Source organism: Catharus ustulatus, chromosome 4 (assembly GCF_009819885.2).
Source record: "Catharus ustulatus isolate bCatUst1 chromosome 4, bCatUst1.pri.v2, whole genome shotgun sequence".
NCBI classification, from domain to species: Eukaryota; Metazoa; Chordata; class Aves; order Passeriformes; family Turdidae; genus Catharus; species Catharus ustulatus.
In genome coordinates this window covers 74,007,025-74,029,209 of record NC_046224.1, presented here as the reverse complement: position 1 = coordinate 74,029,209, position 22,185 = coordinate 74,007,025, and the positions used below count along the sequence as shown (strand labels likewise).

Below are 22,185 nucleotides of genomic sequence, written 5' to 3'. Positions count from 1 at the left end.
TGGAAAAAGTCAGTTATTTCACAAAGTGGAGATAATTCAATATAATTTGCTTGAATGTCAAATGCATTTTGGGTTTTATTTTTTTTCCTTTTATACGAGTTTGTTGAAATCATGATCCACAGAGGTAAAATTTTAAATCCATTACTTCTTTCTTGTTTCATTTGTGCATCATATTTTATCCTAATGACAGAAGCATTTTGGCTGGTCACTGCCACCATGGTGCCACATGCAAACCTGGGGAAAAGAATTGCTGTACCAAAGTTGCCGAGTTCCTTCAAAAGGCTTTGTTCCAGAGCTAGAGCTTTTCCAGGAGGAATTATCACACTGCACTCCATTAAAGGATCATAAAACTTTTAAAGGTATTTCATGGTTAGGCCAGTGACCTTTACCAGAATTTCTCCTGTGGCTTCCACAAATTTTATCTCAATGGGGAAATGGTAAACAGCAGAGGAACAATCATATTGTTTTAATTAATTTGAAATTTGACAACAAAATAAAGGTAGTCTTTCCACTGTTGGTTGGACTAAGAGAAACTTGTAATATCACACAATATTATAATAAATCAATTTTTAAACAAGTTAAGATTTTTATGTGCTTTCTTAATCCCTGGAGGATTCATACTCTTTTTAAATATTTCAGAAAAAAATGAGGGAGCAGATCTGACCACACTTATGCTGAGCAAAAAGACATTTTGCTGTTCTGATGCTAAGATCAGCTTGTGCCATTTTTGGAATTACTAAGAGAGCAAAGGACAGTTGGATCCTCTGCATTACTAGAGAACAAATATATATATACATTCAATTAATTTAAATCGATTTAACTTAATGTAACAAATAAAATATATATATATATATACATACATATAGTACAAATTTAGCAGGACAGGATAAGAAGCATCTCCCATCCTCTGATGGAAAGGTCTGGAATTCACAGTTATGCTATATTGTGACAACCACAGAACAGGTCTATTTTTATTTGTATATTTTAAAATCTATCTTGTTCAGAATCATTCCAGGAAAAAAAAAAAAAAAAACCTCAGTTGGGAAAATGGGAGGCTCAGCTTCCACGATGAGCAGGGACTGAATCTGATCACTGCCAAGTTCAGAAAAGGGAAGGAGACAGCTCCTCTCAGCCTCATTACAGACGCCAGATGAACCAAGGTGCAGATGCATTATGCATGAGGTAATTTGAAAAAGTTGTATAAAAAGTTAAAGTTGTGATTATTTGTCATCACTTTAAAAAAAAATAATTCCCTGTCACCACTAGCAATAACATTTATTTACCAGTTATTCCAGTGTTATGCATTCAAAAGAATAGCTCATATTTTCTTTACTCTCTCTTCCAAATCCTCAATTTGAAAAGCAATTAAAAGATATCCCCAGATATTTGTCTGCGAGAGACTCAACTTCCTGATTTCTGCTGCTGATAGATACAGAGCAGCATCACATAAGGGGAAGAAAAAGACGAGAGAAAACAAGTCATCCCAACCTTCTGTCAGACACTTTACAGCATAATGAGCTATGATGAAAAACAAGTCAAACGCTGGGAAAACAAGAAAGCTCGGAAATTTGTTCTCCCTGACGGGTTGGGGAGTAATTAATTATAACCCCTGCGACCACTGGATGTCCCCACTGTACCTGCAATGAGGCACAAATTCCCTGGCAGCTCCAAAACCAGGACACCTGAGCATGCAAGGAGACGGGCACTGAGGATTCCTACAGAAACCAAATTGCTCATGCAGAGGCACACGTGGAGCAAAGCAGAGAGCAGGGAGGGGAGCAGCAGGTCACACACACACACACAGAAACACTCCCTGAATGCAGCTTCCACCAGGCTCACTCAGTGTCTACCTAGTGGTTAATAATGCAACACCCAGGGAGGCTGGGTGACAGATCCTCAGAGGGAGCCAGGAGAGCACAGCTGCTTCTGAGGAGATGTGAAGGAAGCCTGGATTAGAGCATTGTGTGCCATGGGGCAGGCAATAAAGACCCTTGTGCCCCAGCAGGTGAAAGAAAAGGTGAGCAGGAGCAGGGATGCCAGCACAAGGCCGCTGAGAGCTGCCTGTCAAAAGCAGCCAAAAGAGCTGAAAAAACAAGGAGAACATCTGTAACACCGTGGGCTGCTCTTCATATCAAAGCTTTGAGGGCACTGGTGGATGAAAGCTGGAGAAGGCAAAGGCAAACAAAAACAAACTCCAAGATACCCAAAAGGAAACTGCTTGCACACATCCTTCTTTGGAGGTCAGGTCACTAAAGGTTTAAGTTCATGTGAAGATAGAGAAGCCAAGGTGTCAGCATCAACTCATTTTTATTATTTTCAAATGTGACAAAAAGCTAGATTTAATTCTTCTATCAAAGAAGACCCAAGTGCCTTGCTTACTAGGATAAAAAAGGAAATATCTCATCCTGTTTTTAAGGTATTTCCTACAAATAGATTCTAAAGATAACTTCAAATCTACCATGTGTCTATTCTGTGAACTTAGAAAACTCAAGCTCTAATAACTGATGACTTATTTCACTCTCGTAATGAGAGGTTACACCACAAAAAGCACCAGATCTGTCCCCAACTCCTGTCATTAGTACAGCTCCCTGACATTAGATGTTGAGCTACAAAGCTATGGGAAGGGCAGGGCTGGCTCAGAGAAAACACGATTTGAAGAGTGTGCACTCTGTAAAGGTGATGTGCAAGTTTATTCTCCCTCCTCCACCCCAAATCCCCTTCCTACCACTCACAGAAACCTGTTCAGGGAAGTGTCTGTCTCACAGCTGGTTTCACCTTGGACTTCAAAAAGCAAGGCATAAAAACCCCATAAGCAAAGATGCCAACAGAAAGATACTAAAATCAAATGTAAGCTGAAAACAAGTGCCTGAAATGAACATTAAACTATATCATGCCAAGCTGGCAATGAGGATTTTGTTTAGATGTTGTTTGTATTCTGATTTGTTACAAAAGCTATTGGGACAGCAGAAACACAGAAGTAAAGGTACCTCCTTCAGTCTGGGTTCCTCAAAGGGACTTTTGTTTTATCCTTTATTCCAACCCCCCCCCGCCCCTACTGTGTAAAAGGATGACTGGTCTGACACACGGTGGATATTCTTTTGTTCAGATTTCAGATGTTCACAAAACAGAGCTGCACTGAAAAGGCAAGGGCTTTTAGGGGGAGAGAGCCCTGAGGGAGGGAAGTACATGAATATATTTGAATAATAAACTAATTTGAGGATTTAATGGTTTGCAATTAAATTAATTAGGCACTCTGACTTACTGGACAATGTCTTCAAGCTTATTTTACTCATTTTGAAGTGATGCATATGTTCAGATGTGCCAGAAAACCTTGATAGCTTTTGTTCCCTCCCCTTGATCTCATCTGTACTTTCAGATCAGTGACTGACCATAATACAGATAATTTGTATGAGGAATAAAATGGATAAAAAGATTTGCTGAGATTTCACAGTAACAATAATAAAAAAAATATTGTTACCTGTTAGGCTGACTTCTGGTAGTCACCACTAGCTTTTGTGTACATCTCAGACTTCCAAAAAGTGGAGTTACTATTGTGGCTCTTCATCAAAAGATCTGAGATTGCTTAAAAATGTCAGGGATGCTTTATGACAGTTTCTCAGATTCTGAGCAGTTCTGATTACTTTCCCAGGTTTGAAAGGAAGGCTGTGCACTCTCATTTTCAGGCTGACTGTTGGAAAGCTGGCTCTCTGGTATGTCCTCCACTCTCAAAACATTACATCTCCACTTGACTCCAAGCTGAAGTCAAGTAAGAAGGCCTGGCACTCTTCAGTGCTCAGGTTTTTTTGCATCTTAATCAGGTGCTACAATTGCATTAGGCGTTATTATGGCTGACTTGTAAATAATAGTAGCAGAAATAATTTCAATCAACAGTTAAAATCCCTTGAGCAAAATATTTTGGACACCAAAGTTCAAGATCCCATCCAGTCTCTTGGGCCTACAGCCCAGAGAAGGAAGAGTTTATTTACACTGTAAGCAAAACAGGGATTACTGAGGCATCGCTAAGGATCCTCTCCAGTGCCTCCACGAGAAAGGTTTCACCCATGCAAGCCAATGACAACTGAATGGAAAAGTCTTAAAAGATGTCCACAGAAGTAAAATAAAGACAAGACTTTGACCACGTTTAGTCATGCCTTTATTATGTGGCATTTTTTCCCTTATCAGTCATTAATTTAGCAGGGAAAAATTTGGTGTGGAGTTGCTGAATTGGTCTGTGATTAATGTTTTAGCTAATCATCTGTGATATAAAATTTGTATCTGAAATGGCTGTGTAGTCCAGCCTCAAACACCCACACTGCCTTCCCAGAGCCCTGAGAAACCAGAACAAGGATGCACAGTAAATCCTGTCTTGCACTAAGGAGTCTCACAAATTCAGTTTTGATTTTTATAAACAGATTGCTTCTTGAGTTGTTATTATTAGTGTGAGCTGGACAGCTTGAATTAGAGAATAATTTATTCCCTGTGCATTTCTAATTACAGAAAAGAGGTTCACTCACTGACACACTTGTCCGTCTTGTTCTTTCCTGTCTTTCAGGCATGGCTGATTGCAGCTAAATAGACAAACCAGCACAAACTGCACGAGAAACACAACTCTGTCAAAAAAGGACTGAAGTGTTACCATTAATTATTCTGGACCATGTGCTCATTTACAACAGATCTAACACGAGAAATATTCTCAGAGGTGTCAAACAGCCTCAGTTCCATAGGTGCATGGGGGTAGCACTGACTCAATGTTTGACTGACTGGTAGGATGTGACCTGCCAGAGACCCCTGAAGCTTGGGGATTTCATGTGCAATTTGTGTTTCAGCATTCAATAGATAATTTAAATTGGGCCACTCTCTCTGAGCATTTCTGAAGGATCTACATGCCTGAGCCTGTGTCAGAACAAGTTTTTGAAAAAACCATCCCAACAACCCCCCCGAAAAGCAAACAAACAAACAAACCCACCCCAAAACACATAGAAACATCTGTGCAAGTGATTGTTTGGAACTAACTGCATCTTAAAAAGGCTTGAATAAAGTGAAAATGCCATTTACTAGAGAATGTAGAAAGGTAGATGTAACAATCACTGCGTGCATAGAAAGAGAGCTTGAAAAGGCTAACTGGGGGAAAAAAACAAACCCCAAATTACCCTGCTTTAGTTAACCCTTGCTACAGCAAAAGTTGTTGGTTTAAATAATTGAGCAGAGAATAGTGCATTCCAGCCATTAATCAGATGAACAAACTTTGCAAAGGTAAGACTCAATTGACTGGTAATTCACACTTAACTTTCAGGAGAAGCAGCACTGGATTTACTAAGTTACACCCTTCAGCTATTTAAGCCAGAAAAACAAAAACAGCCTTTTCTGGTATTTTTTAAAAAATACTATAATAATAAATAGATACTTTAGGTGTACCCTTACTGCCACTGTATTTAATCTTTTTAACACCTGTGCAATCTAACAGACAAGGCCTTCCTCCACTCTCACATATTCTCATAAACATGAATTTCCTATCCCACGGAGCAGCAATCAAAAGCTTCAAGGACTAAAGTAACACCATTTTCAAGTGGCTAATAATCACCTCCCTCCCCTCGTCATACACTTTGCTGTTCTCTGTTCTTGAAACTGTTTTCTTATTTTTGCAAGGCCTGCATAATTTCTGTACTTGTACAAAGTCACAGACATTCCTAGTTTTTTTTTACAGAATGTGTAAGGCTGCATAATATTTTTGCTGTTCAGGTTTTACATAGCATTCTTACCTTTAAAGTTAAGTTTACAAACAGCTTAAGTTTAAAGAACGTTTCCATTAAATGACAGCTCTTTATAACCAGTCACAAAGCTTGCTGAGGGGGTTATCATCTGTCAGCATGATATTAAAATCTCTCAGGTTTTCGTTCTGAGTACTTTAAAAGAGAACAATTTCGAGACAACAGCAAAACTCTGTGAACTAAGGTGATGATAGTCAGAATTGCATGCAATGCTGGATTTGCAGAATCCTCTTGCAACCTTTGGCTTACTACTCAGCATTAGTTTTGAATTAAGGATTTTGTTATCAAAGATTGCTCCATCCTGCCAGCTAAACAGGCAGAATCTTCATATGGTAGCCACTGGCCATGCAAAAAATGGATCTGAGATAACTCACTGTGCCTTTTTATTAAGTGCTACTGTGACAACTATCCCCAACCTCATGGCAATCTTGCTTCTGAAGTTCACACAACATGACAATAAAAGCATTCGGGATCTGCTTTCAAAAGATGCTTTTTACCAGGCTACAAAGCAGGTAGGACAAACATCCACTGCTTTAAGGTTTGTTTTTCTGTTGATGTCCCCACTGACTCCTCCTCAGTGATTGCGTTTTTCGGATTGTTTGCTAAGTTTTTCAGCTTTCAAAATATTGCTTCTGATCTGAAGGAAAAAGAATAGATATATTTGAATAATAAAAGGGGAATCCAGAATAATATGCATTCATAATAATAATAACAATAAATAAGCTGCATTCAGCTCCAAGCAGTCAGCACACTCTGCTGGGTATTCAAGATCCAGTTCCAAAACCTCGGCTCAAAGCCAAGCTGTGACAGTGCAACCACTTGAACAGGAGTTTCCCCTGTTAACAGGAAAGAAGCCCAGCTCTCAAAAACATAGAGCTAATATCTGCAATAGTTTCTTGGGCATTTGAGTGAGTTAGATAGGAATGAGAATATTTTGGCTCTACATAAAATTGTGGGGATGGTAAGGTTGCAGGCTACTCCCCAGTCAATTGTAAATGTACTTATTCCAATTCCTTCATATAAACTGGGGAGAACAAACAAAAATTTAGCCTCAAAATTTAAAAAAAGCAAACAAAATCAAAGTAGGAAAAGATGCTAATCATACAGCATACAGTATTTTAAAAAGAGTTTCTGCCAATTTTACTTTTGAAATAAAAAAAAATCTATAGACTGTATTTACAACTTGGTAGTCAAAGGATGCAATGTCCAGCACTGTCTAGATATGAAATATCTCCAAAACTCTGAAAAAAAAGTGTCAGAACATTTTCTTTCACTCTTATTACCACTGAGCATTAGAACTGATAAAATTTAAAGAGTCATCACCAATACTAGCAGATTTCATAGGATTTAGATGCCTCTGATTCATAGAAATCTACATTTAAAGTTACAGACAGAGATTGAAACTAGAATAATTTAAAGCACTACATCACCAGAATGACTTCTATGGCAAGACTTTCTAGAGTCGAGGTAGACAGACAGGAAAAAGTAATTTTTATTCTATTCAGAACAGAGAAATCATGAGGAGACCTGTGAATTTCCTTTTCTTTTCAGATAAAAAAAAAAAGCAGACTTTCAAAATATCCTCTGGAAGGCAACTGCATTTGCCCTTGCCAAGACAAATCTAACACAAGTTATAGAAAACAGACACCAGGCTTAAGTTAAAAGCTTTAGTTCTGCTCTGCAGTTCTACTTTATAATGCCCCAAGGAAGGGATTCTCCCACCTCACCTTTCCAACTCACAGTTCCCTCAGGAACCGAACAAGACTGATTTTCATGTCTAGTGGATCGTGCACCTCGTTCCTTTCCTCCATCCCTGGCAGAAAACAAGGGACTCTAGAAAACGCAGAAATTTCAAGATGCTTAAAGAATTTTCAAGTAGTGTCCATTGAAAGAAGGGCAAAGAAACCCAACATAGAACAAGACAGTTCAGTTTAGTGCTGTAAAATTGCCTCCAAGGTATTTTGATCAGACATTCTGAGAGCTCTTTACAGATCAAAAAAAAAAAATTACATTATTCTTTCTTGCATACTTAGGGAAACTGATTGAAACAAATTAAGGAACTTGCACAAGGATATTCAAAGCCTGTATAATTGTCTAATCTGGGTTCTACCTTCTGACTACCACTGCTGAGCCTTAACAACTCCCTCTTTCCTCCACAAAGCTGCAGGCTTCAGCAAACAAAGCATTCTTTATAGCTAATTGGTATTACACAGAAACTCAACTGCTCTTATTTACACAACTACAGATTTATGTCAAGCAAAGCCAATTATGCCTAATGTTTAAACTATTGCAGGTGCTCAGTGACATTGTGCTAGGCAGTAGAAGTGAAATTGCTCTTTTAATGCATCTTGTTCCAACTGGGAGCATGTGTTTTATCATCAGTGCAAACTTAACAGATGGAGATCTTAATCCTCTTCATCGAGTTTTCCTCAGCCTCCACCCCCCCAGAATGGTGTCCCATGCATTTAGACTTCACTGAGGTGGTTGATGAACTGTCTGGGACAGAACTTGTCTTTTTCTTTTTAATTATTATTATTTGTGTGTGTGTGTGTATGCATGAATACAGTATAAAACACACACTAAACCATTTAAAAGACACCTCCAAACTATCAGCAGTAATCAGAAATACATCTGGCTATTCAAGGCTAGTAATGACCTCTGATGAACACAGCAGCTTCTCACTTATAACCAGAGCTGCACAAAAGCAATTCCTTCTCAAGTCAAGTCTGAACCTAGAGTCCTTTATACTAATTTCACTCTGTGCTGGGAGAACAGTTAGAAAATTCAGGCAGTAATCAAACAGAAAACTGAACTGGGATGTTTCCGGCGACTCTGCTGTCATCGAGGAGGCAACCTTTTCCACAATGTGTTTCAAAACTATAAACCTTTATGGTGAGGATTTAATTATTTAATTGATTTACTTTGTGCAAAGCAATGCAGAATGGCAACAGGTGACCTCAAAGACAAGCAACCAGGTCTGAGTGCTTTGTTATCTCCCATGAAAACTGCTACAAATCAACAAAAGTTTGAACAAAAGAAGGCTCTCCTGGCATTTTCCAACTGTTTATTGCATCATTTTATATGCACACACACTTCCTTATTTTTTCTGTCCTCTAATTTTTTTAATGTAAAAAGTCACTAAATTTTTAAGAAGGGAAAAGAAGCTTCCTTCAACATAAAGACCAGACCTTTAGAGTCTTTCATACCAGTTTCACTGTGTGCTGGCACTAGATTTATATAATTTAGGGAGTGCCCTGTATGCACAAAGGATCCCATCAGCTTGGAATGGAGTCCTAGAGGCTGCAGTTCAAGAAAATTTCCTGTCTGTTGGTTTTAAGTGCTAAATTGCTCTGTCACAACAGTGAGGGTGATTGATAGATTTTTGCATGTAGATTCCTCTCCTCCACCAACTGAACTATGTCCAAATTCAGCAACCAGTGCCCCTTTTTCTTCTGCCATTAATCTGAAAGGCCAAACTATTAAATCTGATACAAAAAGCATTCCTCCTGTCCATGTGAAGAAGGCAGGGAGTTTTCAATATTCAACTCTTCATCTCAAAACCCATTCTGAGGAAGTCCTACCCAGGGAGTAACTAATCCTCTTTTTCTTGCATAATTATCTTCATCAGACAATTCAACCAAAATGGCTGCATTCTTTTACTTGCTCTCATCTATTCTCACACATCAATTTCTGAGGAGCAAAAAAAAGTATTCTTGGGAAGTTTGAGGCCAATCAGCCTGAGAATGCAGCAGATGAAACATTTTACTTTAAAAATAGAATTACAGTAATTTCACGACTATAAGGCGCACCCTTTAGAATAAAATTTTGGCTCGAACCCAGAAGTGTGCCTTATAGTCCGGCGTGCCTTATATATGGACAAAGTTCAGAAATTTGCCAACCCGGAAGTGCGAGTCGTGCAGGAAGCCAGCAGGGCCACGGCTGCCGGGTGCAGGGGGGCCTGCAGAGTCGCTCCTGCTGGGTACGGGCGAGCCCGGGGTCCCACAGCACCGCTCCTGCCGGGTACAGGCAAGCCCGGGGGCCCGCGGCACTGCGGCTGCCGGGTGGAGGCGGGGCCTCAGCCAGCAATCACGTGGGGGGAGCTGGCGGCGGATCCTCACTACAAAAAAAAAAAAAGTGTGCCTTATGGTCCAGTGCACCTTATATATCGGCTAAAGTTCAGAAATTTGCCAAGAGCCGGAAGTGCGCCTTATATTCCAGTGCACCTTATAGTCATGAAATTACTGTAAGTTTTTTATCCTGTTGTTCTTGACATAAATGGTTCCAAAGCACTGTTACTTTCACAGTGAAAAAAAAAAATATATATATCCTTAGTTAATAAAAACATCTACGGCCCAATCATATTCATCTGACCAAAATTTAAATTTTATCCTTCTATTACATGGTTCTTTTGTGCATAACTCTCAAATGCAATCACATAGCTCCTGTCAGCAGACTCCAGCCAGCATTTTTTGTAGTTTTTCTGTGCAAGGACGAAGGTCAAGTGTTCAAGAATATCTCAGAGAAGAAACTGGTATTTTTCATGGTTTAAACCTGGATCTATTGCAGTACAAATATGACTTTGAAAATAATACCTTACAAGCAAATAACTGTTAGGTCTCATGGATAAATTTACCCAAATATGTGGAAACTAGCCTGTCTCACCCTTCCATGCCCTCAGAGAACAGATCCTTTAGCCTTTTGCTGTCTATTCTCTCACAGCCTCCTCCAGCCCAGCTTCTGTAGTCACTTTTGGAGAAATCAGTCCCTGGCTGGGCAGAGGTGTATTCACTACATTTTTCTCCCACTCCCAGAACACCCAATCTAAAGTTATGGCATTAAGTGTGGTTAATTGTGCAGAAGAGATTGCCTTTACCAGCTCTTCCAGAGTTTCAGTTCACAAACTGTGGCACTTGAGTGAATTGAATTCTTTTAGTGTAGCTTCTCCTGTGGCAGAGCAACGCTCCTCTCTAGCAAGCATTCTGACTTAGTTATCCCTTCTGTTAGAAACATGTTGATATCAAAGTGCTCCTTTTGGTTTTTTGGGTTCAGTACCTTTCCTTATCACATGCAGACCCCACTTCTCTCATCACTCTTCTTAGTTATGACTTTTAAAAAGAAACTTTAAGGGTTAGCTTATCATCTCTCACAATAACAGAATCAGCCAGGTTTGGGAGTGTTTAACACTGTGCAGAAGTTTAAACTGGAAAACATTTTACTAATAATTATTTATCTCCATCCCCAAATCTTCTTTTCCTAATTCCCTTTACCCCCCTTCAGCTGGGCTGCAATTAGTGATTTTGATGCTAATAAATTCCAGTTGCCCATTCTCCTACTAGCAATTTTCTTTATATCATCCTTTAGGAATGGCACATTACACAGTGCTGCTGCCAAGTGAGACTGGATGCCTCAGGCATCAATGTTCCATGGCACACCTGATGGACTGAGGACTGGTATCTTGTTTGTAGTGCATTTTTGGTAGATCTCAAAGCCATTTGCCAAGGAGAGGTTGATAAGCTTGTGTCCATTTCACTGACAGGCAAATAAAGACTCCCACCATTGCAAATATCAACCAGCCAACACCAGATTTCAAAATCACTTGTAAATTATACTGGCACAAAGTAATTAGCTAAACAAATGTCTGCATGTTTATTAATTGTTGACTACTCCTAAATACAAACATATGTGGATACCTATTTTCATATAAAGATTAAAATCCTCTCCAACTATGGCAAGCAGTGAGCTCTCCTTGGGCTCAGTGTCAGTTATGACAGTGCAGCCTCCTTCAAGGCCAAATCCGATGAAGAATGCTGTTTTGTTAACTCATAAACAACATTATTATTCACCAGATAATTCATAAATACCGGGACATAGTTCCACTTAAGTGTGCTGGGTAATTTATCATTAGAGAGCTGGTGGATAACAAAATCAAAATTTAGTCAAATGACAGTGAAATTTTATCAGGTTTTCTCCACAGGAGACAAAATGGGAGAACTTTCCAGGACAGCATTATAATGCTTGATGGCTGTTTCATGCTTCAGAAGTTTTTCTCCAGGAAAACTTCCTCTGAACTCATCGGTGCAATTCTCATGCAGATTGTTGTATCTGGGGGAGATGATACAGAAGGAAAATAACAAAATAATCATCCTGTAAGGTGTTAGCTTCACCCATTGCTTATACACAATACTTAAGTTCCAGTGCCTTGAGAATCCTGGACTTCAAGGCAGCCAAAAAAAATAGGAAAATGCAAATATTTATTGCTCGCATCATCTCTGCTCACCAAGGTTCCTGAAGCATTTCCACAGAACTGCCTCATAATGCCCAAGAGCCACTTTCAAGTTTCAGAGTGACCCCTCACATTTGTGGTGGCACAGCTGCTTCCCTCCCTCTGCTTGACTGCAAGGACTACTTAAAGTGCTGACAACAGAAAATTAACTGGGATTAAACATCCCAGAGTTGTGAGTTACATCACTTTGTTCCAGATTTTTTTCACTTCACCACCTTTTTGCCATGCAATCTCCCTCCACACATGATCTATCACTACCAATTCTTTATTACATGCTAGTCCACAGATTTTTCAAGAATTTCTACCTGCACCTACAAATGGAGCATCAAGTTCTCATTTTCTCATACGTACCTGTGTGCAATGCTCCAGAACCCCAGGGTGTTCACCATCATTAAGGAAGCCAAGAAGAAGAAGAATCTCTCCAATTTACCTTCATGCAGCAAGTGTGGGAACCAGCTGCCTGGTAAAGCAGACATTTGAGGCAGAATTAGTTTGCCTTGCAGCACGAGACGTGGCTCACGTGGAAGACAAGAAGACAACTTGGTGTGAGACACAATCCCTGCAGCTGTTGATACACATTCCATCCTCACAGCATCCCTGGGGGTTTTGGGTCTACTTTGGCTTTGCAGACTGGTAGTACAGATGTAAAGAAACTAAAGAACATCCCTAATAAATCTGAAGTGTACTGGAAAACCTAATCCTGCACAGCTACTGCTGTAATGACTGGACAATCTTCCATTTGTATTATGCTGTGCACACAGCTAAACAAGTCAACTGTGAACATTTTAGGTAGAGCTAGAATTAAGGTGGGCTGTAGAAATCTTTACTGTATCTCTCATGCTTTTAATAGTCTTTTCTTGGTCTCTATAATAAAGAATTTAAAATATTTTAAAAATTCAAAATACAAAAAGCATTCACTCAGTGCCTTGGTGTTTCATTAGCAAGATAGCTCCTGACATTTTCCTTTACAGCTGCCTTTAGCCATGAGCCTATAAGGTGTCCTTTCATTGTTTATTGACACAAATCAGACCTTTTTCAACCAAGGCTTTTGGCAATAATGTCTGGGCCATTTTGGCACTCCATTCAGCAGGGGACACGCACACAGTGACCTCCCTGCCTGTGCATTCCTGTGCACTTCAGTTTGTGGCTGCATTGCTTTCGGCGTGGATCACTGCAAACAAGCTCAGGTGGCAACTAACTGTAGAAATCAAAATGGTTAAAAACAAATCCAGTCCCAGTTAGTCTGCAGCTGAATACTTGTACCTGAAGTGCCATCATCAACTACAGCAAAACCATCAAACCAAGGAGAACAAAAGTTCCAGTAGAAGCTGAAGTTACAGAACATCAGAAACCTATACAGTACTGTAATGACCAAGTACCTGACTGGGAATTAATAAGAAATGCAGAGTGTGAAACAGCTGGTGGTGAGAATGTGATGTTCACACTCCCCGCAGCTCAGGGGGCTCACATCAGAGCAGTTCCCATTAACAGCTGCAACACATCAAACATGACCATATTTTTCTGTTGTTCAGTTCCCTCTAAAAAGAATTCAGTCGTTTCCACACTCCAAGATCATCTGTGATGCAAATCAGAGATTATTAGGAGATATAGATCAAAAGCATCCTCCTGATCTGGACTACACCAGCATCAGTGTGCCCAAAGTCACCTTTCTCTGCTGCATCCAAGTCTAGTATCAAATCCTGCCCATCTAAATTGTGTGCCTACTCCCCCCTTGAATGAGTTCGTGGGGAAAGAAGGAACATCAGCCTTCTTACCATGACTGTATTATAAAAACCTGATGGCCTTAACAGATCTTTTGGCCACCAATGCCACTTGTACACATTGATTGCCATTCTTAGATTGTTAATATTTCTCTAATTAGAGGCAGAGAGCAGTTCCACAGCACAGGAGAGACACCAGTCAAAGGATTACACTCTGCCAAATACATTCATATATTTCCATTTTTCTCTTCCCTCCACATCTTAGAGTTATAAAGACATTTCTTTACAGAGCTCTTGCCTTTAGCTCTCCTGGGACTGACAGAGAACAACTGCCATCAGTTTTCCTAAGCTCCTCCACAGTTCTCTCCATGCCACGTTACCTTTTTTGCTTGTCACAGAGCAGCACCACCACACCCCTGCCTGCTCCCTTTCTCTTGCAGTGTTATCTCAGAGCCAGTTTTAAAAACCTATCATCTTACACTGTAAGTTGACTGAGCTCCTAGATGCTGTAACTTCATTTTAGTAGCTTATAAACTTTTACTGTCATCATTCACAATCAGGTAGTTTTTCATTTTGCACCCCCCAGGGTCCAATAGAAGGCACAGACAGAGCCTGTGGATGTGATGAAAGAGAAATCATGCATGGGGGTCTGCAGTGCAGCTTGTCAAAGCAGAGCTCACACTGTCTGCTGGGTTATTCACCTTGGATAGGCTAACTACAGGAGCAGCAGGAGCTTCCTAATGGAATGGCATTTACAGTGGAACCAGGACAGAAAACATATACTTAAAAAGCTAATAAAAACAATTTTGCAGCTTCCGAGTTTGAAAGCCTCCATTTGCATCATTTCTCTGTCTCATCACTGATAAGGGCACCAGATAAAAGCACTGTAACTGTGGCTGGTTGGTTCCACGGGTAGGATGGCAGTCTGGCAAGCAGATGTGGATCCTATCCCCACTTCACCACAGGCTTCCCTCAATGGTCTGGGTCAAAAATCCTTGCTCCATCTCCTCCCTTCTTTTAGGAGTTGACTGTATTTTAACAGTGAGGCTAGGATAACAACAGAGAGCCTCCGGAAAATCCAAATGAGCAACAGCACATGCAAGGACAAAAAATCAAATAGGATATGGTGAGGCTCCAGCTGCCACAGAGCACTTTTTTCTTCTCTAGTTTCCTGCTCTGTCCAAAGCAAGAGGTAGAATCAAGGTTTTCTTTTCCTCTCAGACAGGGACAAGGCTGGTTAGGGGTAGGCTTTCCTCTACAGAGGAATAAGGATGCCAACAGTCCTAAGGATATCCAGACTACAATCCTTCAAGTGCATATTTTCATCAGTAGATGCAGCAAAAGCTAATATAATAATTTCCTACTTCCAGCCAAAAAAAAATTACTTCTCACTCTCTTTTCCTTCATTACTTTTCCTTTTAAATTTTTTCTCCCCCATGAAACAGGGGATGAACTTGGACTACATTTACAGTAATTACACAATTATAAGCCGCACCATTTTGACTAAAATTTTGGTCCGAACCCAAAGTGCGGCTTATAATCAGGTGCGGCTTATATATGGACAAAGAACGAAAAGTTGCTGTTTTAGTTTGGAGGATAGGTGTCTGCTGAGAAAGGCAGGAGTTTCTCTTTGAAATGGAGAATGCAAACCCCCTCTCTCCAAATTATTATAATTTTGAAATCAAGGGGCTTTCAGGCAAAAATATGGGAATTAGGAATAACAGTACTTTTCTAGGGAAATTAAAATAGAAATACAGTACTACAAAGAAACAAACTCCAAACCCTGACACAGTCAGAGTACAACCTGACACCGTCAGGCAGGGTGTTGGTAGCAGTCCCATTAAATGGTGATTGCAGTCCCCTTGCAGTGACAGATGTGGCTCAGTTGGAGCAGTGCTCCTGCAGAAGGTGCAGTTTCCCTCTGGAGGTCCAGTGGTGATGTGGAGAAATCCAGTTTTCCTCTGGAGTCCAGTGGAGAAAGGGGCTACCTTATTGTCTCAAAACCTCTGTTTTTATCTTGGTAAGAAATGTTGGGCTCTTCCCCCTGGCTGGAGCAACTTTCAATGGGATGCAGTAATTTTATCAGTCACGCAGTGGGACTCAATGGCCATGAGCAGACAATGACTGGCTGGAGGAAGGATGGGGTGTGAAAAGATAAAGAACAATGCCTTGCCTGGTTTCAATGGATGGCCCATTAGCAAATTATCTGCCATTGAGATAAGGATCACTGTCCCCACCCTCAACAGATGGTGATAGAACAGATACCTTTTATCACACTCTGTATTGTAACATGCGGCTTATAATCAGGTGCGGCTTATGTATGGACAAAAACCAAAAAGTTGCTGAAACCCAGAAGTGCGGCTTATAATCAGTGCGGCTTATAATCGTGAAATTACTGTACTTTTACTTACACTCACTCTACAGAGAATCCTCTCCTCTGCTTGCAGGAAGCCTCAAGAGAAGAATCATCAGTGCTAAAACTTCACCCATGTGTTTCAGGTACCAAAATTCCCTTTAGATGCTCTCAACCTGACCCCACTGACACCTCCCACGAGCTCTCTGCAGACACCAGCACCCTTCATTGACTGCCTTTGGGGCTCACTCTCAGGATATCTCAGCTATGAACATCAGGGACTCCCTGTGCCAGTCTTTTGGTTTTGCTGGAATTGGGCACCCCAGGAGCTGTTGTGATTGAAGAGTCCAGCACTTGGCCATCCTTGCCTCAGCATGCAACATGCTAACAATTCACTTTTCCCCAAAAGATACTGCCTTTGGGCTCTGTGCATCCTTTACTTTTCTGTGGAGATTGCCAACAGAAGTGGCAATTACAAGGTTGGTTTGTCACACAGATAATTGCTCACTGGGAATTAACTTTCTGCAACGAGCTCCTGATTTCCATTTTTATTCCAACAATAGAAATACTTAGCAGCATGAATCACCACAAAGAAACAGAAGTTTCCTTGAGGTGCATAGTTTTAAATACTTTCTCTGCTGTTAGAGGTGAACTGGTTATGTATTTTATGGCAAATTTAGAACAAGTTAACGAACAAAGCCTAGGCAGAATCTGTTCCTCCAGTCTGCTCTACAACCATAGAAATAAAGCCTGGTAAACTTTCACTGACACTTTGGAGTCCTGTCAATTTTGCAATGAAATCACCCAGTTCAAGAAGAAGGAATAATTTACAACACCAAGAGGAAGCAACTGATCTTACTAAAGCAGGCAGAGGTGGAAATGAAAGAGAGATTGGGACATGGACAAAAACTTCCCTGGGCTGTTTCTGGTGGGTGTCTGACAGCAAGGAGCTGCTGGCAATACCAGTCATTGAAGAAACTTGAAAAGGGCCAGCCTTCGACAAAAGTTAATGCACACAACATATCTGCTGCTGTGGTGGCACCCTCAGAGACCTCAAGGGAAACCTGCACAGGGAGGCATGCAGGATTTTCTGCTGAATAACACTATCCTATTATATTATGGGGAAAACCTTGGAGAAACAAACAAGACAGTCATATGCCTGAAGTTACTCTATCCCACACCATTCTTGTGTTTCTGCTGCTATCCTATAGCCTATGCTGTGATTATAGAAAATATTAATTCATATTTCAAAAAGGTTTGCATTGCCTTCCTTCATTTCATCAACATAGTGGACATAAATTTAGTGTTTAATCATATCCAAATTAAAGCTTCACTCTGCATCTAATCCCTATTAGCTAAATAGGTACCAGTGGCCACCACCATCTGGACTGCAAGAAATATCCTTTAGCTTTATCATCTTTGGTATTTGGAACCACACAAAACTAAAATGATAAAAAGAACCAAAAAAAAAAAAAACACAACCAAAAAAACAAACTAAAACAAAATCCCCAAAAACCCAAACTCAAACCACAACCCCCTCCCAGTGATTCTCTAAATACAAGCACGAAAACTGTGTCTGGGACAGTTTCCTTCCTCTGACCTTTTTTAAATTTTTCTTTCTTTCTTACATATTTATATTAATATTTTTAGAGAAATATATTCTGAAATGATTGGCATAAGAGGACAGGTTTTGTCTTGCATCTTCTTCCGTTAAAATGTTAGGAGAGGTAAGAGATCCAAAAGAAAGCAGTTTCCCAGCTTGTACTGAAAATATCACTGTCACCCATCATCTGTTTGCACTCGTCAGATTTCTTAAAAAAAGTCTTATTTTATCATATTCACACCATCCTCCATAGATGCGTTAAAAATGATTAATGCAGATTTGACTGTGACTGATATCTGATCAACTTTGCCAATAAAAACCCAAATAAAATTCTAAACTAGTAGCATAAAATAGGATATAAAAATGTTTGAATTTTGTCAACACCCTCTGTGCTTCAACACTTCAAAACACACAGTGGAGGATCTACTTCGCTGCAGGAACATGGAAAACATGGTCTCAGTGCTCAGAGATGGAAGAACCAGAAATAGTCTTGGCTCAGGTTTTAGTGAAACAAGAATCATGGGACAAGACAAAAGCATTCATAGCCCAAGCTTCACTCACTAAGCCTTGTTAAATCTCACAGAACCAATTCATCAACACTATCCTCTCCTCCAGACAAAAGAGAAAGAACTTGCTCTTGCAATAGAAATGAGTAAATTAGTTGAGCCTTTTTTTAGGAAGGAAAACAAAAAAACCCCAACAAACAATAGTTCTGGTTGGTTTGCTTTGCTCCCAATTTCATAAATTGTCCAGATAAGGAATATTTACAAATCTCTTTAAACAGATCTGAAAAAAAAGCCCACCAAACCAAATGTGAGTTAAAAAGCTGAATTTGGTTCACTGGAATGTAATTTGACTTGAGAGGCCACAAATGTGTTCTCTACAACAGCCCTTCCTAGGGGGTTCATTAGGCAACCACTGGGTTACATTAAATTTTAAAAAAATATTCTTTTGCTGATTATCATGAGCACCAAAGTCCACTGTAAGAAGCACAACTGGAAGAACTACATGTGGAACAAAAAAACCCCACAAGTGTGTAGAACACTTCCTACTGAACTAGGAAAACAGCAAAAGTGAGCCTAAAATGCATTTTTTGTTTTGCTATTGTTTATCCCCACTTACAAAAGTGTGATCCTCAGCCTACTCTGACTTAGCAGTCAGCAGGACAACAGGCTGGGATGAGCAGAGGAGCATTGCAGGTCTATCACCATCATTTGCAAGCTGTGAATTGAGTGAATTATGGCAGTTTGGAATTATTAATCTGATTCAAGCCAGGAACACTGGGAAAGAGACACTCAATTATTTTTAAAAATAAAAAGAGAGCCCAGTAATATATTGTTTACATATTAACAGGGCAAGTCATCTCTAACACTCTTCTAACTACAGCAACAGAGCAATCACTAAACATATTCCACTTTATTTTCCCTAAAGTTTCTCAAGTTTTGCAGAGTTTTCCTGCTTAGCAGCAGTCATTTCCATTACAGCACCTTAATCTGAATACAGACTGCCACTGACTCCCTTGGAAATTTCAGAGTGGCTTTTGCTCAGGATAATGGTGCAGTCAATTCCACCTACACGAACAGCAGGTCTGGCAAAGCTAAACAAAGACATGACTTACAGCCTTGGAAAAAGAAAAAAGAAAAGCTGAGAAGTTTGCCACCCAGCTTTCTAAGAGTGAGGAATATTTTAGCCAGGAAACTTTTCCGTTTGCCCAAGAATCTGGAGCAAAAGGGTAACTGTAGCTTGTGGAGAATTTAGAGAGTTCAGCCTTCTTGGTCTCAGCCAGGATAAAAACTCACAATCTCTGTTAAAACAGAATTTCTGGCAAGAAAGGAACATTTGCTTTTTTGAATCAAATGATTTCATACAGACTCACGGAAAAAGGATTCATCATCTTGATAAAAATACAGACAAAAATATACTGAATTGGAAATCAAATGCAAAAATTGTTTTCCTCTATCACAGGGCAGAAACAATCTATAAAGAAATAATTAAACAATAGTGATGCAACATAGGCAAAATATTTTGGTGCTGACCTTATGCTTAATTATTTTGCAATTACTCAATTATTTCCAAAGTCAAATTGCAGTAAAATATGGCAGTTTTACTAAATATTTCCATCTCAAAAATTAATAGCTTCCATACTTAGGGGGGGAAAGGAAAAAAAAACCACACCAACACAGCCTTAAACTGTTTGTTTCATTCACCCCATATTACACTGAACTCCCAATAATGAAAGGTAACCTTTTCCACTGGGGGATATTCAAGGAGCTCAGTTCTCCCAATGGATGGCTTGATGCTTATTAGTTCTTTGCCTGATTCATTTGGGTAAACATTCCTGTTTTTTACTCATCTCCAGGTGCTATTTTATACCTTGTAATAAAATCCCAATTGAATTTTTAATTTAAAAGCAGGTCTGCATGTCAAACCATCATTTGTTTGTTCAGATCTTAGGAGTAGGAATCAAAATTTTTTGTCACACTTTCAAAAGACCCACTGCTGCTTGTTTTTGAATTATGTGAGTCTTTACATAGGAAAGACAAGAACTCCAAATTTAAACCCTGAACAGTCACAAAACCCTACAGCTGTGGCAATTGCAGTTGCATTAAGCCAGCAGTTGTGGTCCCTCAAGAACAGTTCTCTGCAAGCGTTCCACCAGAGCTTTGGAAATATTCCTTTAGCAAGTGAGGCCATTTAAAATTTGTAAACAAAGGGATCCCTGTCCCTCAGTCCAAGAACTCAAGTGCTTTACTTGTTAAATTCACATGTGAAACAAGTCTTTTCTGTATTGAACAAAGATTCACCAGCAAAGGAAGAATGACTTGAAGAAGTTCCTGCCTTATCTTAAAAGTCAGTAACTCGGGAACAAGTCCAGTTCAGAGCTTCCACTGAATACACCTCAACAGGCTGAACCTGCTGTAACTGCTTTGGAACCAGGGAGTTTTCTGGGAATTGCAGCATTCATCTGCAAAAGGGCAAACCACAGTGTGACAGCGTCACAGAATTGGCTTTTCTAACAGCTGGGCAAAGTCAGAGGGAACCAGCGGGTCCAGGAGAGAGCTCTCCAGACAGCTTTGAAACCTTCCACCCAACCTCCTGCTCCCTATGGCTCTGGGGGACACAGGGAGTGATATTTTGTTTTTTTAAAGCACACATCTTGCTCTCGAGGCCAGAGTCTTCCATGTAAGAGTCAATAACATGAATGTACTTCTTCATGAAAACAAAAAGGTGCTTCCTAGCCAATTTATTTTCAGTCTTCCAGAACAGAAGAACAGAGATTGGACAGGAGGACTTCCTGCAAGATGCCATCCTCTAATTACTCTGACTATCAAAACTAAGATGACTCATTAAAATTGGATGAGTACAGCTGGAAGGCTATTTTCTATCTTAATTCCATCTTAATTGTGAGAGCAAATCAATAAAACTTGGCATCCCTTTTAATTCTGCTGCCTGATTCTCCAAATCAATAATATTAGAAAACTGCTCAGGAACACCCATTATGAGCACACTCTTACCTTGAGTGCCAGCGTGGGCTGTCTGAACAAAGAGAGCTCCCATAAAGCAGCCAGCTCCATTAAAGAGAGCTAAAAAATGCATGGAAATCCCTCTCATTCTTTCAGGCACAAGCCAGAAGCAAAGTAAGGAACCTTAGGAAGGAAGCAGACATAGTTACAAGTTAAAAAAGAAAAAAAAAAGAAAAAAAGAAAGTTAAATGATGGTAGAACATAGATACACTAAAAAATTCAAATCATCTTTATTAATGAATTTCCATATTTTATACAGAGAATGTACTTGCTGCAGAAGAGCAATCGCATGTATCCTGTAAGATATTAATATGTAGCCTATAACAAAGCATTATCCAAACTGCTTAAACAAATGTCTGTAATAAACTATTCACATGCAGTTGCCCATATTGCACAAGTACAGCAAGATCTTCCACTCTTCCACCCAGTCATTTGCTTGCCCCTTTCAACATTGCAGGCAGGAGCAAGACAGGCAAACACCACCACAGCCAGTAAACACAAAGACAATGGATGTGATATTTAACTGCAGAACAGCAGGAGCTTCTATCTCAGAGTCAGCACAGCCACTAGTGAATACTTGCAAAATCTAGAGCTCTGCCTGAATTTGGACAGTTAGCTTGCTTTACCTTTAGGCGGGACAATGCTCCTGCTCCCCAGAGTGCAACTCCCAGGCTCACTGGCTCTTTTTTAAGACCTTATTTTTCACTTTCTTGCCAGAAGGTTGAACCAGAAGCAGCAACAGCTTTGGTGGAGAGGGGAAGCTGTAGCATGCTGCTGTAGCATGGATGACTATAAATAACCCCACCAGCTGTAATTTGGCTGTAACAGCAAGACTTTATGAGAGCTGTTCTTTTCATGCAGTTTTCACTGATCATCAAAAATGTCTGTTTCCTAATTTCACTCCTTGAGTTGTTCTCCACACTTTTACTCCCA

At 39.9% G+C, this 22,185-nt stretch overlaps 1 protein-coding gene across 1 annotated transcript in view; it reads right to left on the bottom strand.

The window, feature by feature from the left end:
• Nucleotides 1-11,539: 11,539 nt before the first annotated feature.
• LOC116995781 (solute carrier family 15 member 5-like) overlaps nt 11,540-22,185 on the bottom strand; it is a 28,788-nt gene continuing 18,142 nt past the window's right edge. Inside the window, exons 7-9 of the mRNA XM_033058740.1 lie at nt 21,244-21,375; nt 12,403-12,511; nt 11,540-11,870 (exon numbers count right to left, since the gene is read on the bottom strand). Of these exons, the coding sequence (XP_032914631.1) occupies nt 11,726-11,870; nt 12,403-12,511; nt 21,244-21,375 (386 nt within the window). The 3' untranslated portion in view covers nt 11,540-11,725. The remainder of the gene's footprint in view (nt 11,871-12,402; nt 12,512-21,243; nt 21,376-22,185) is intronic.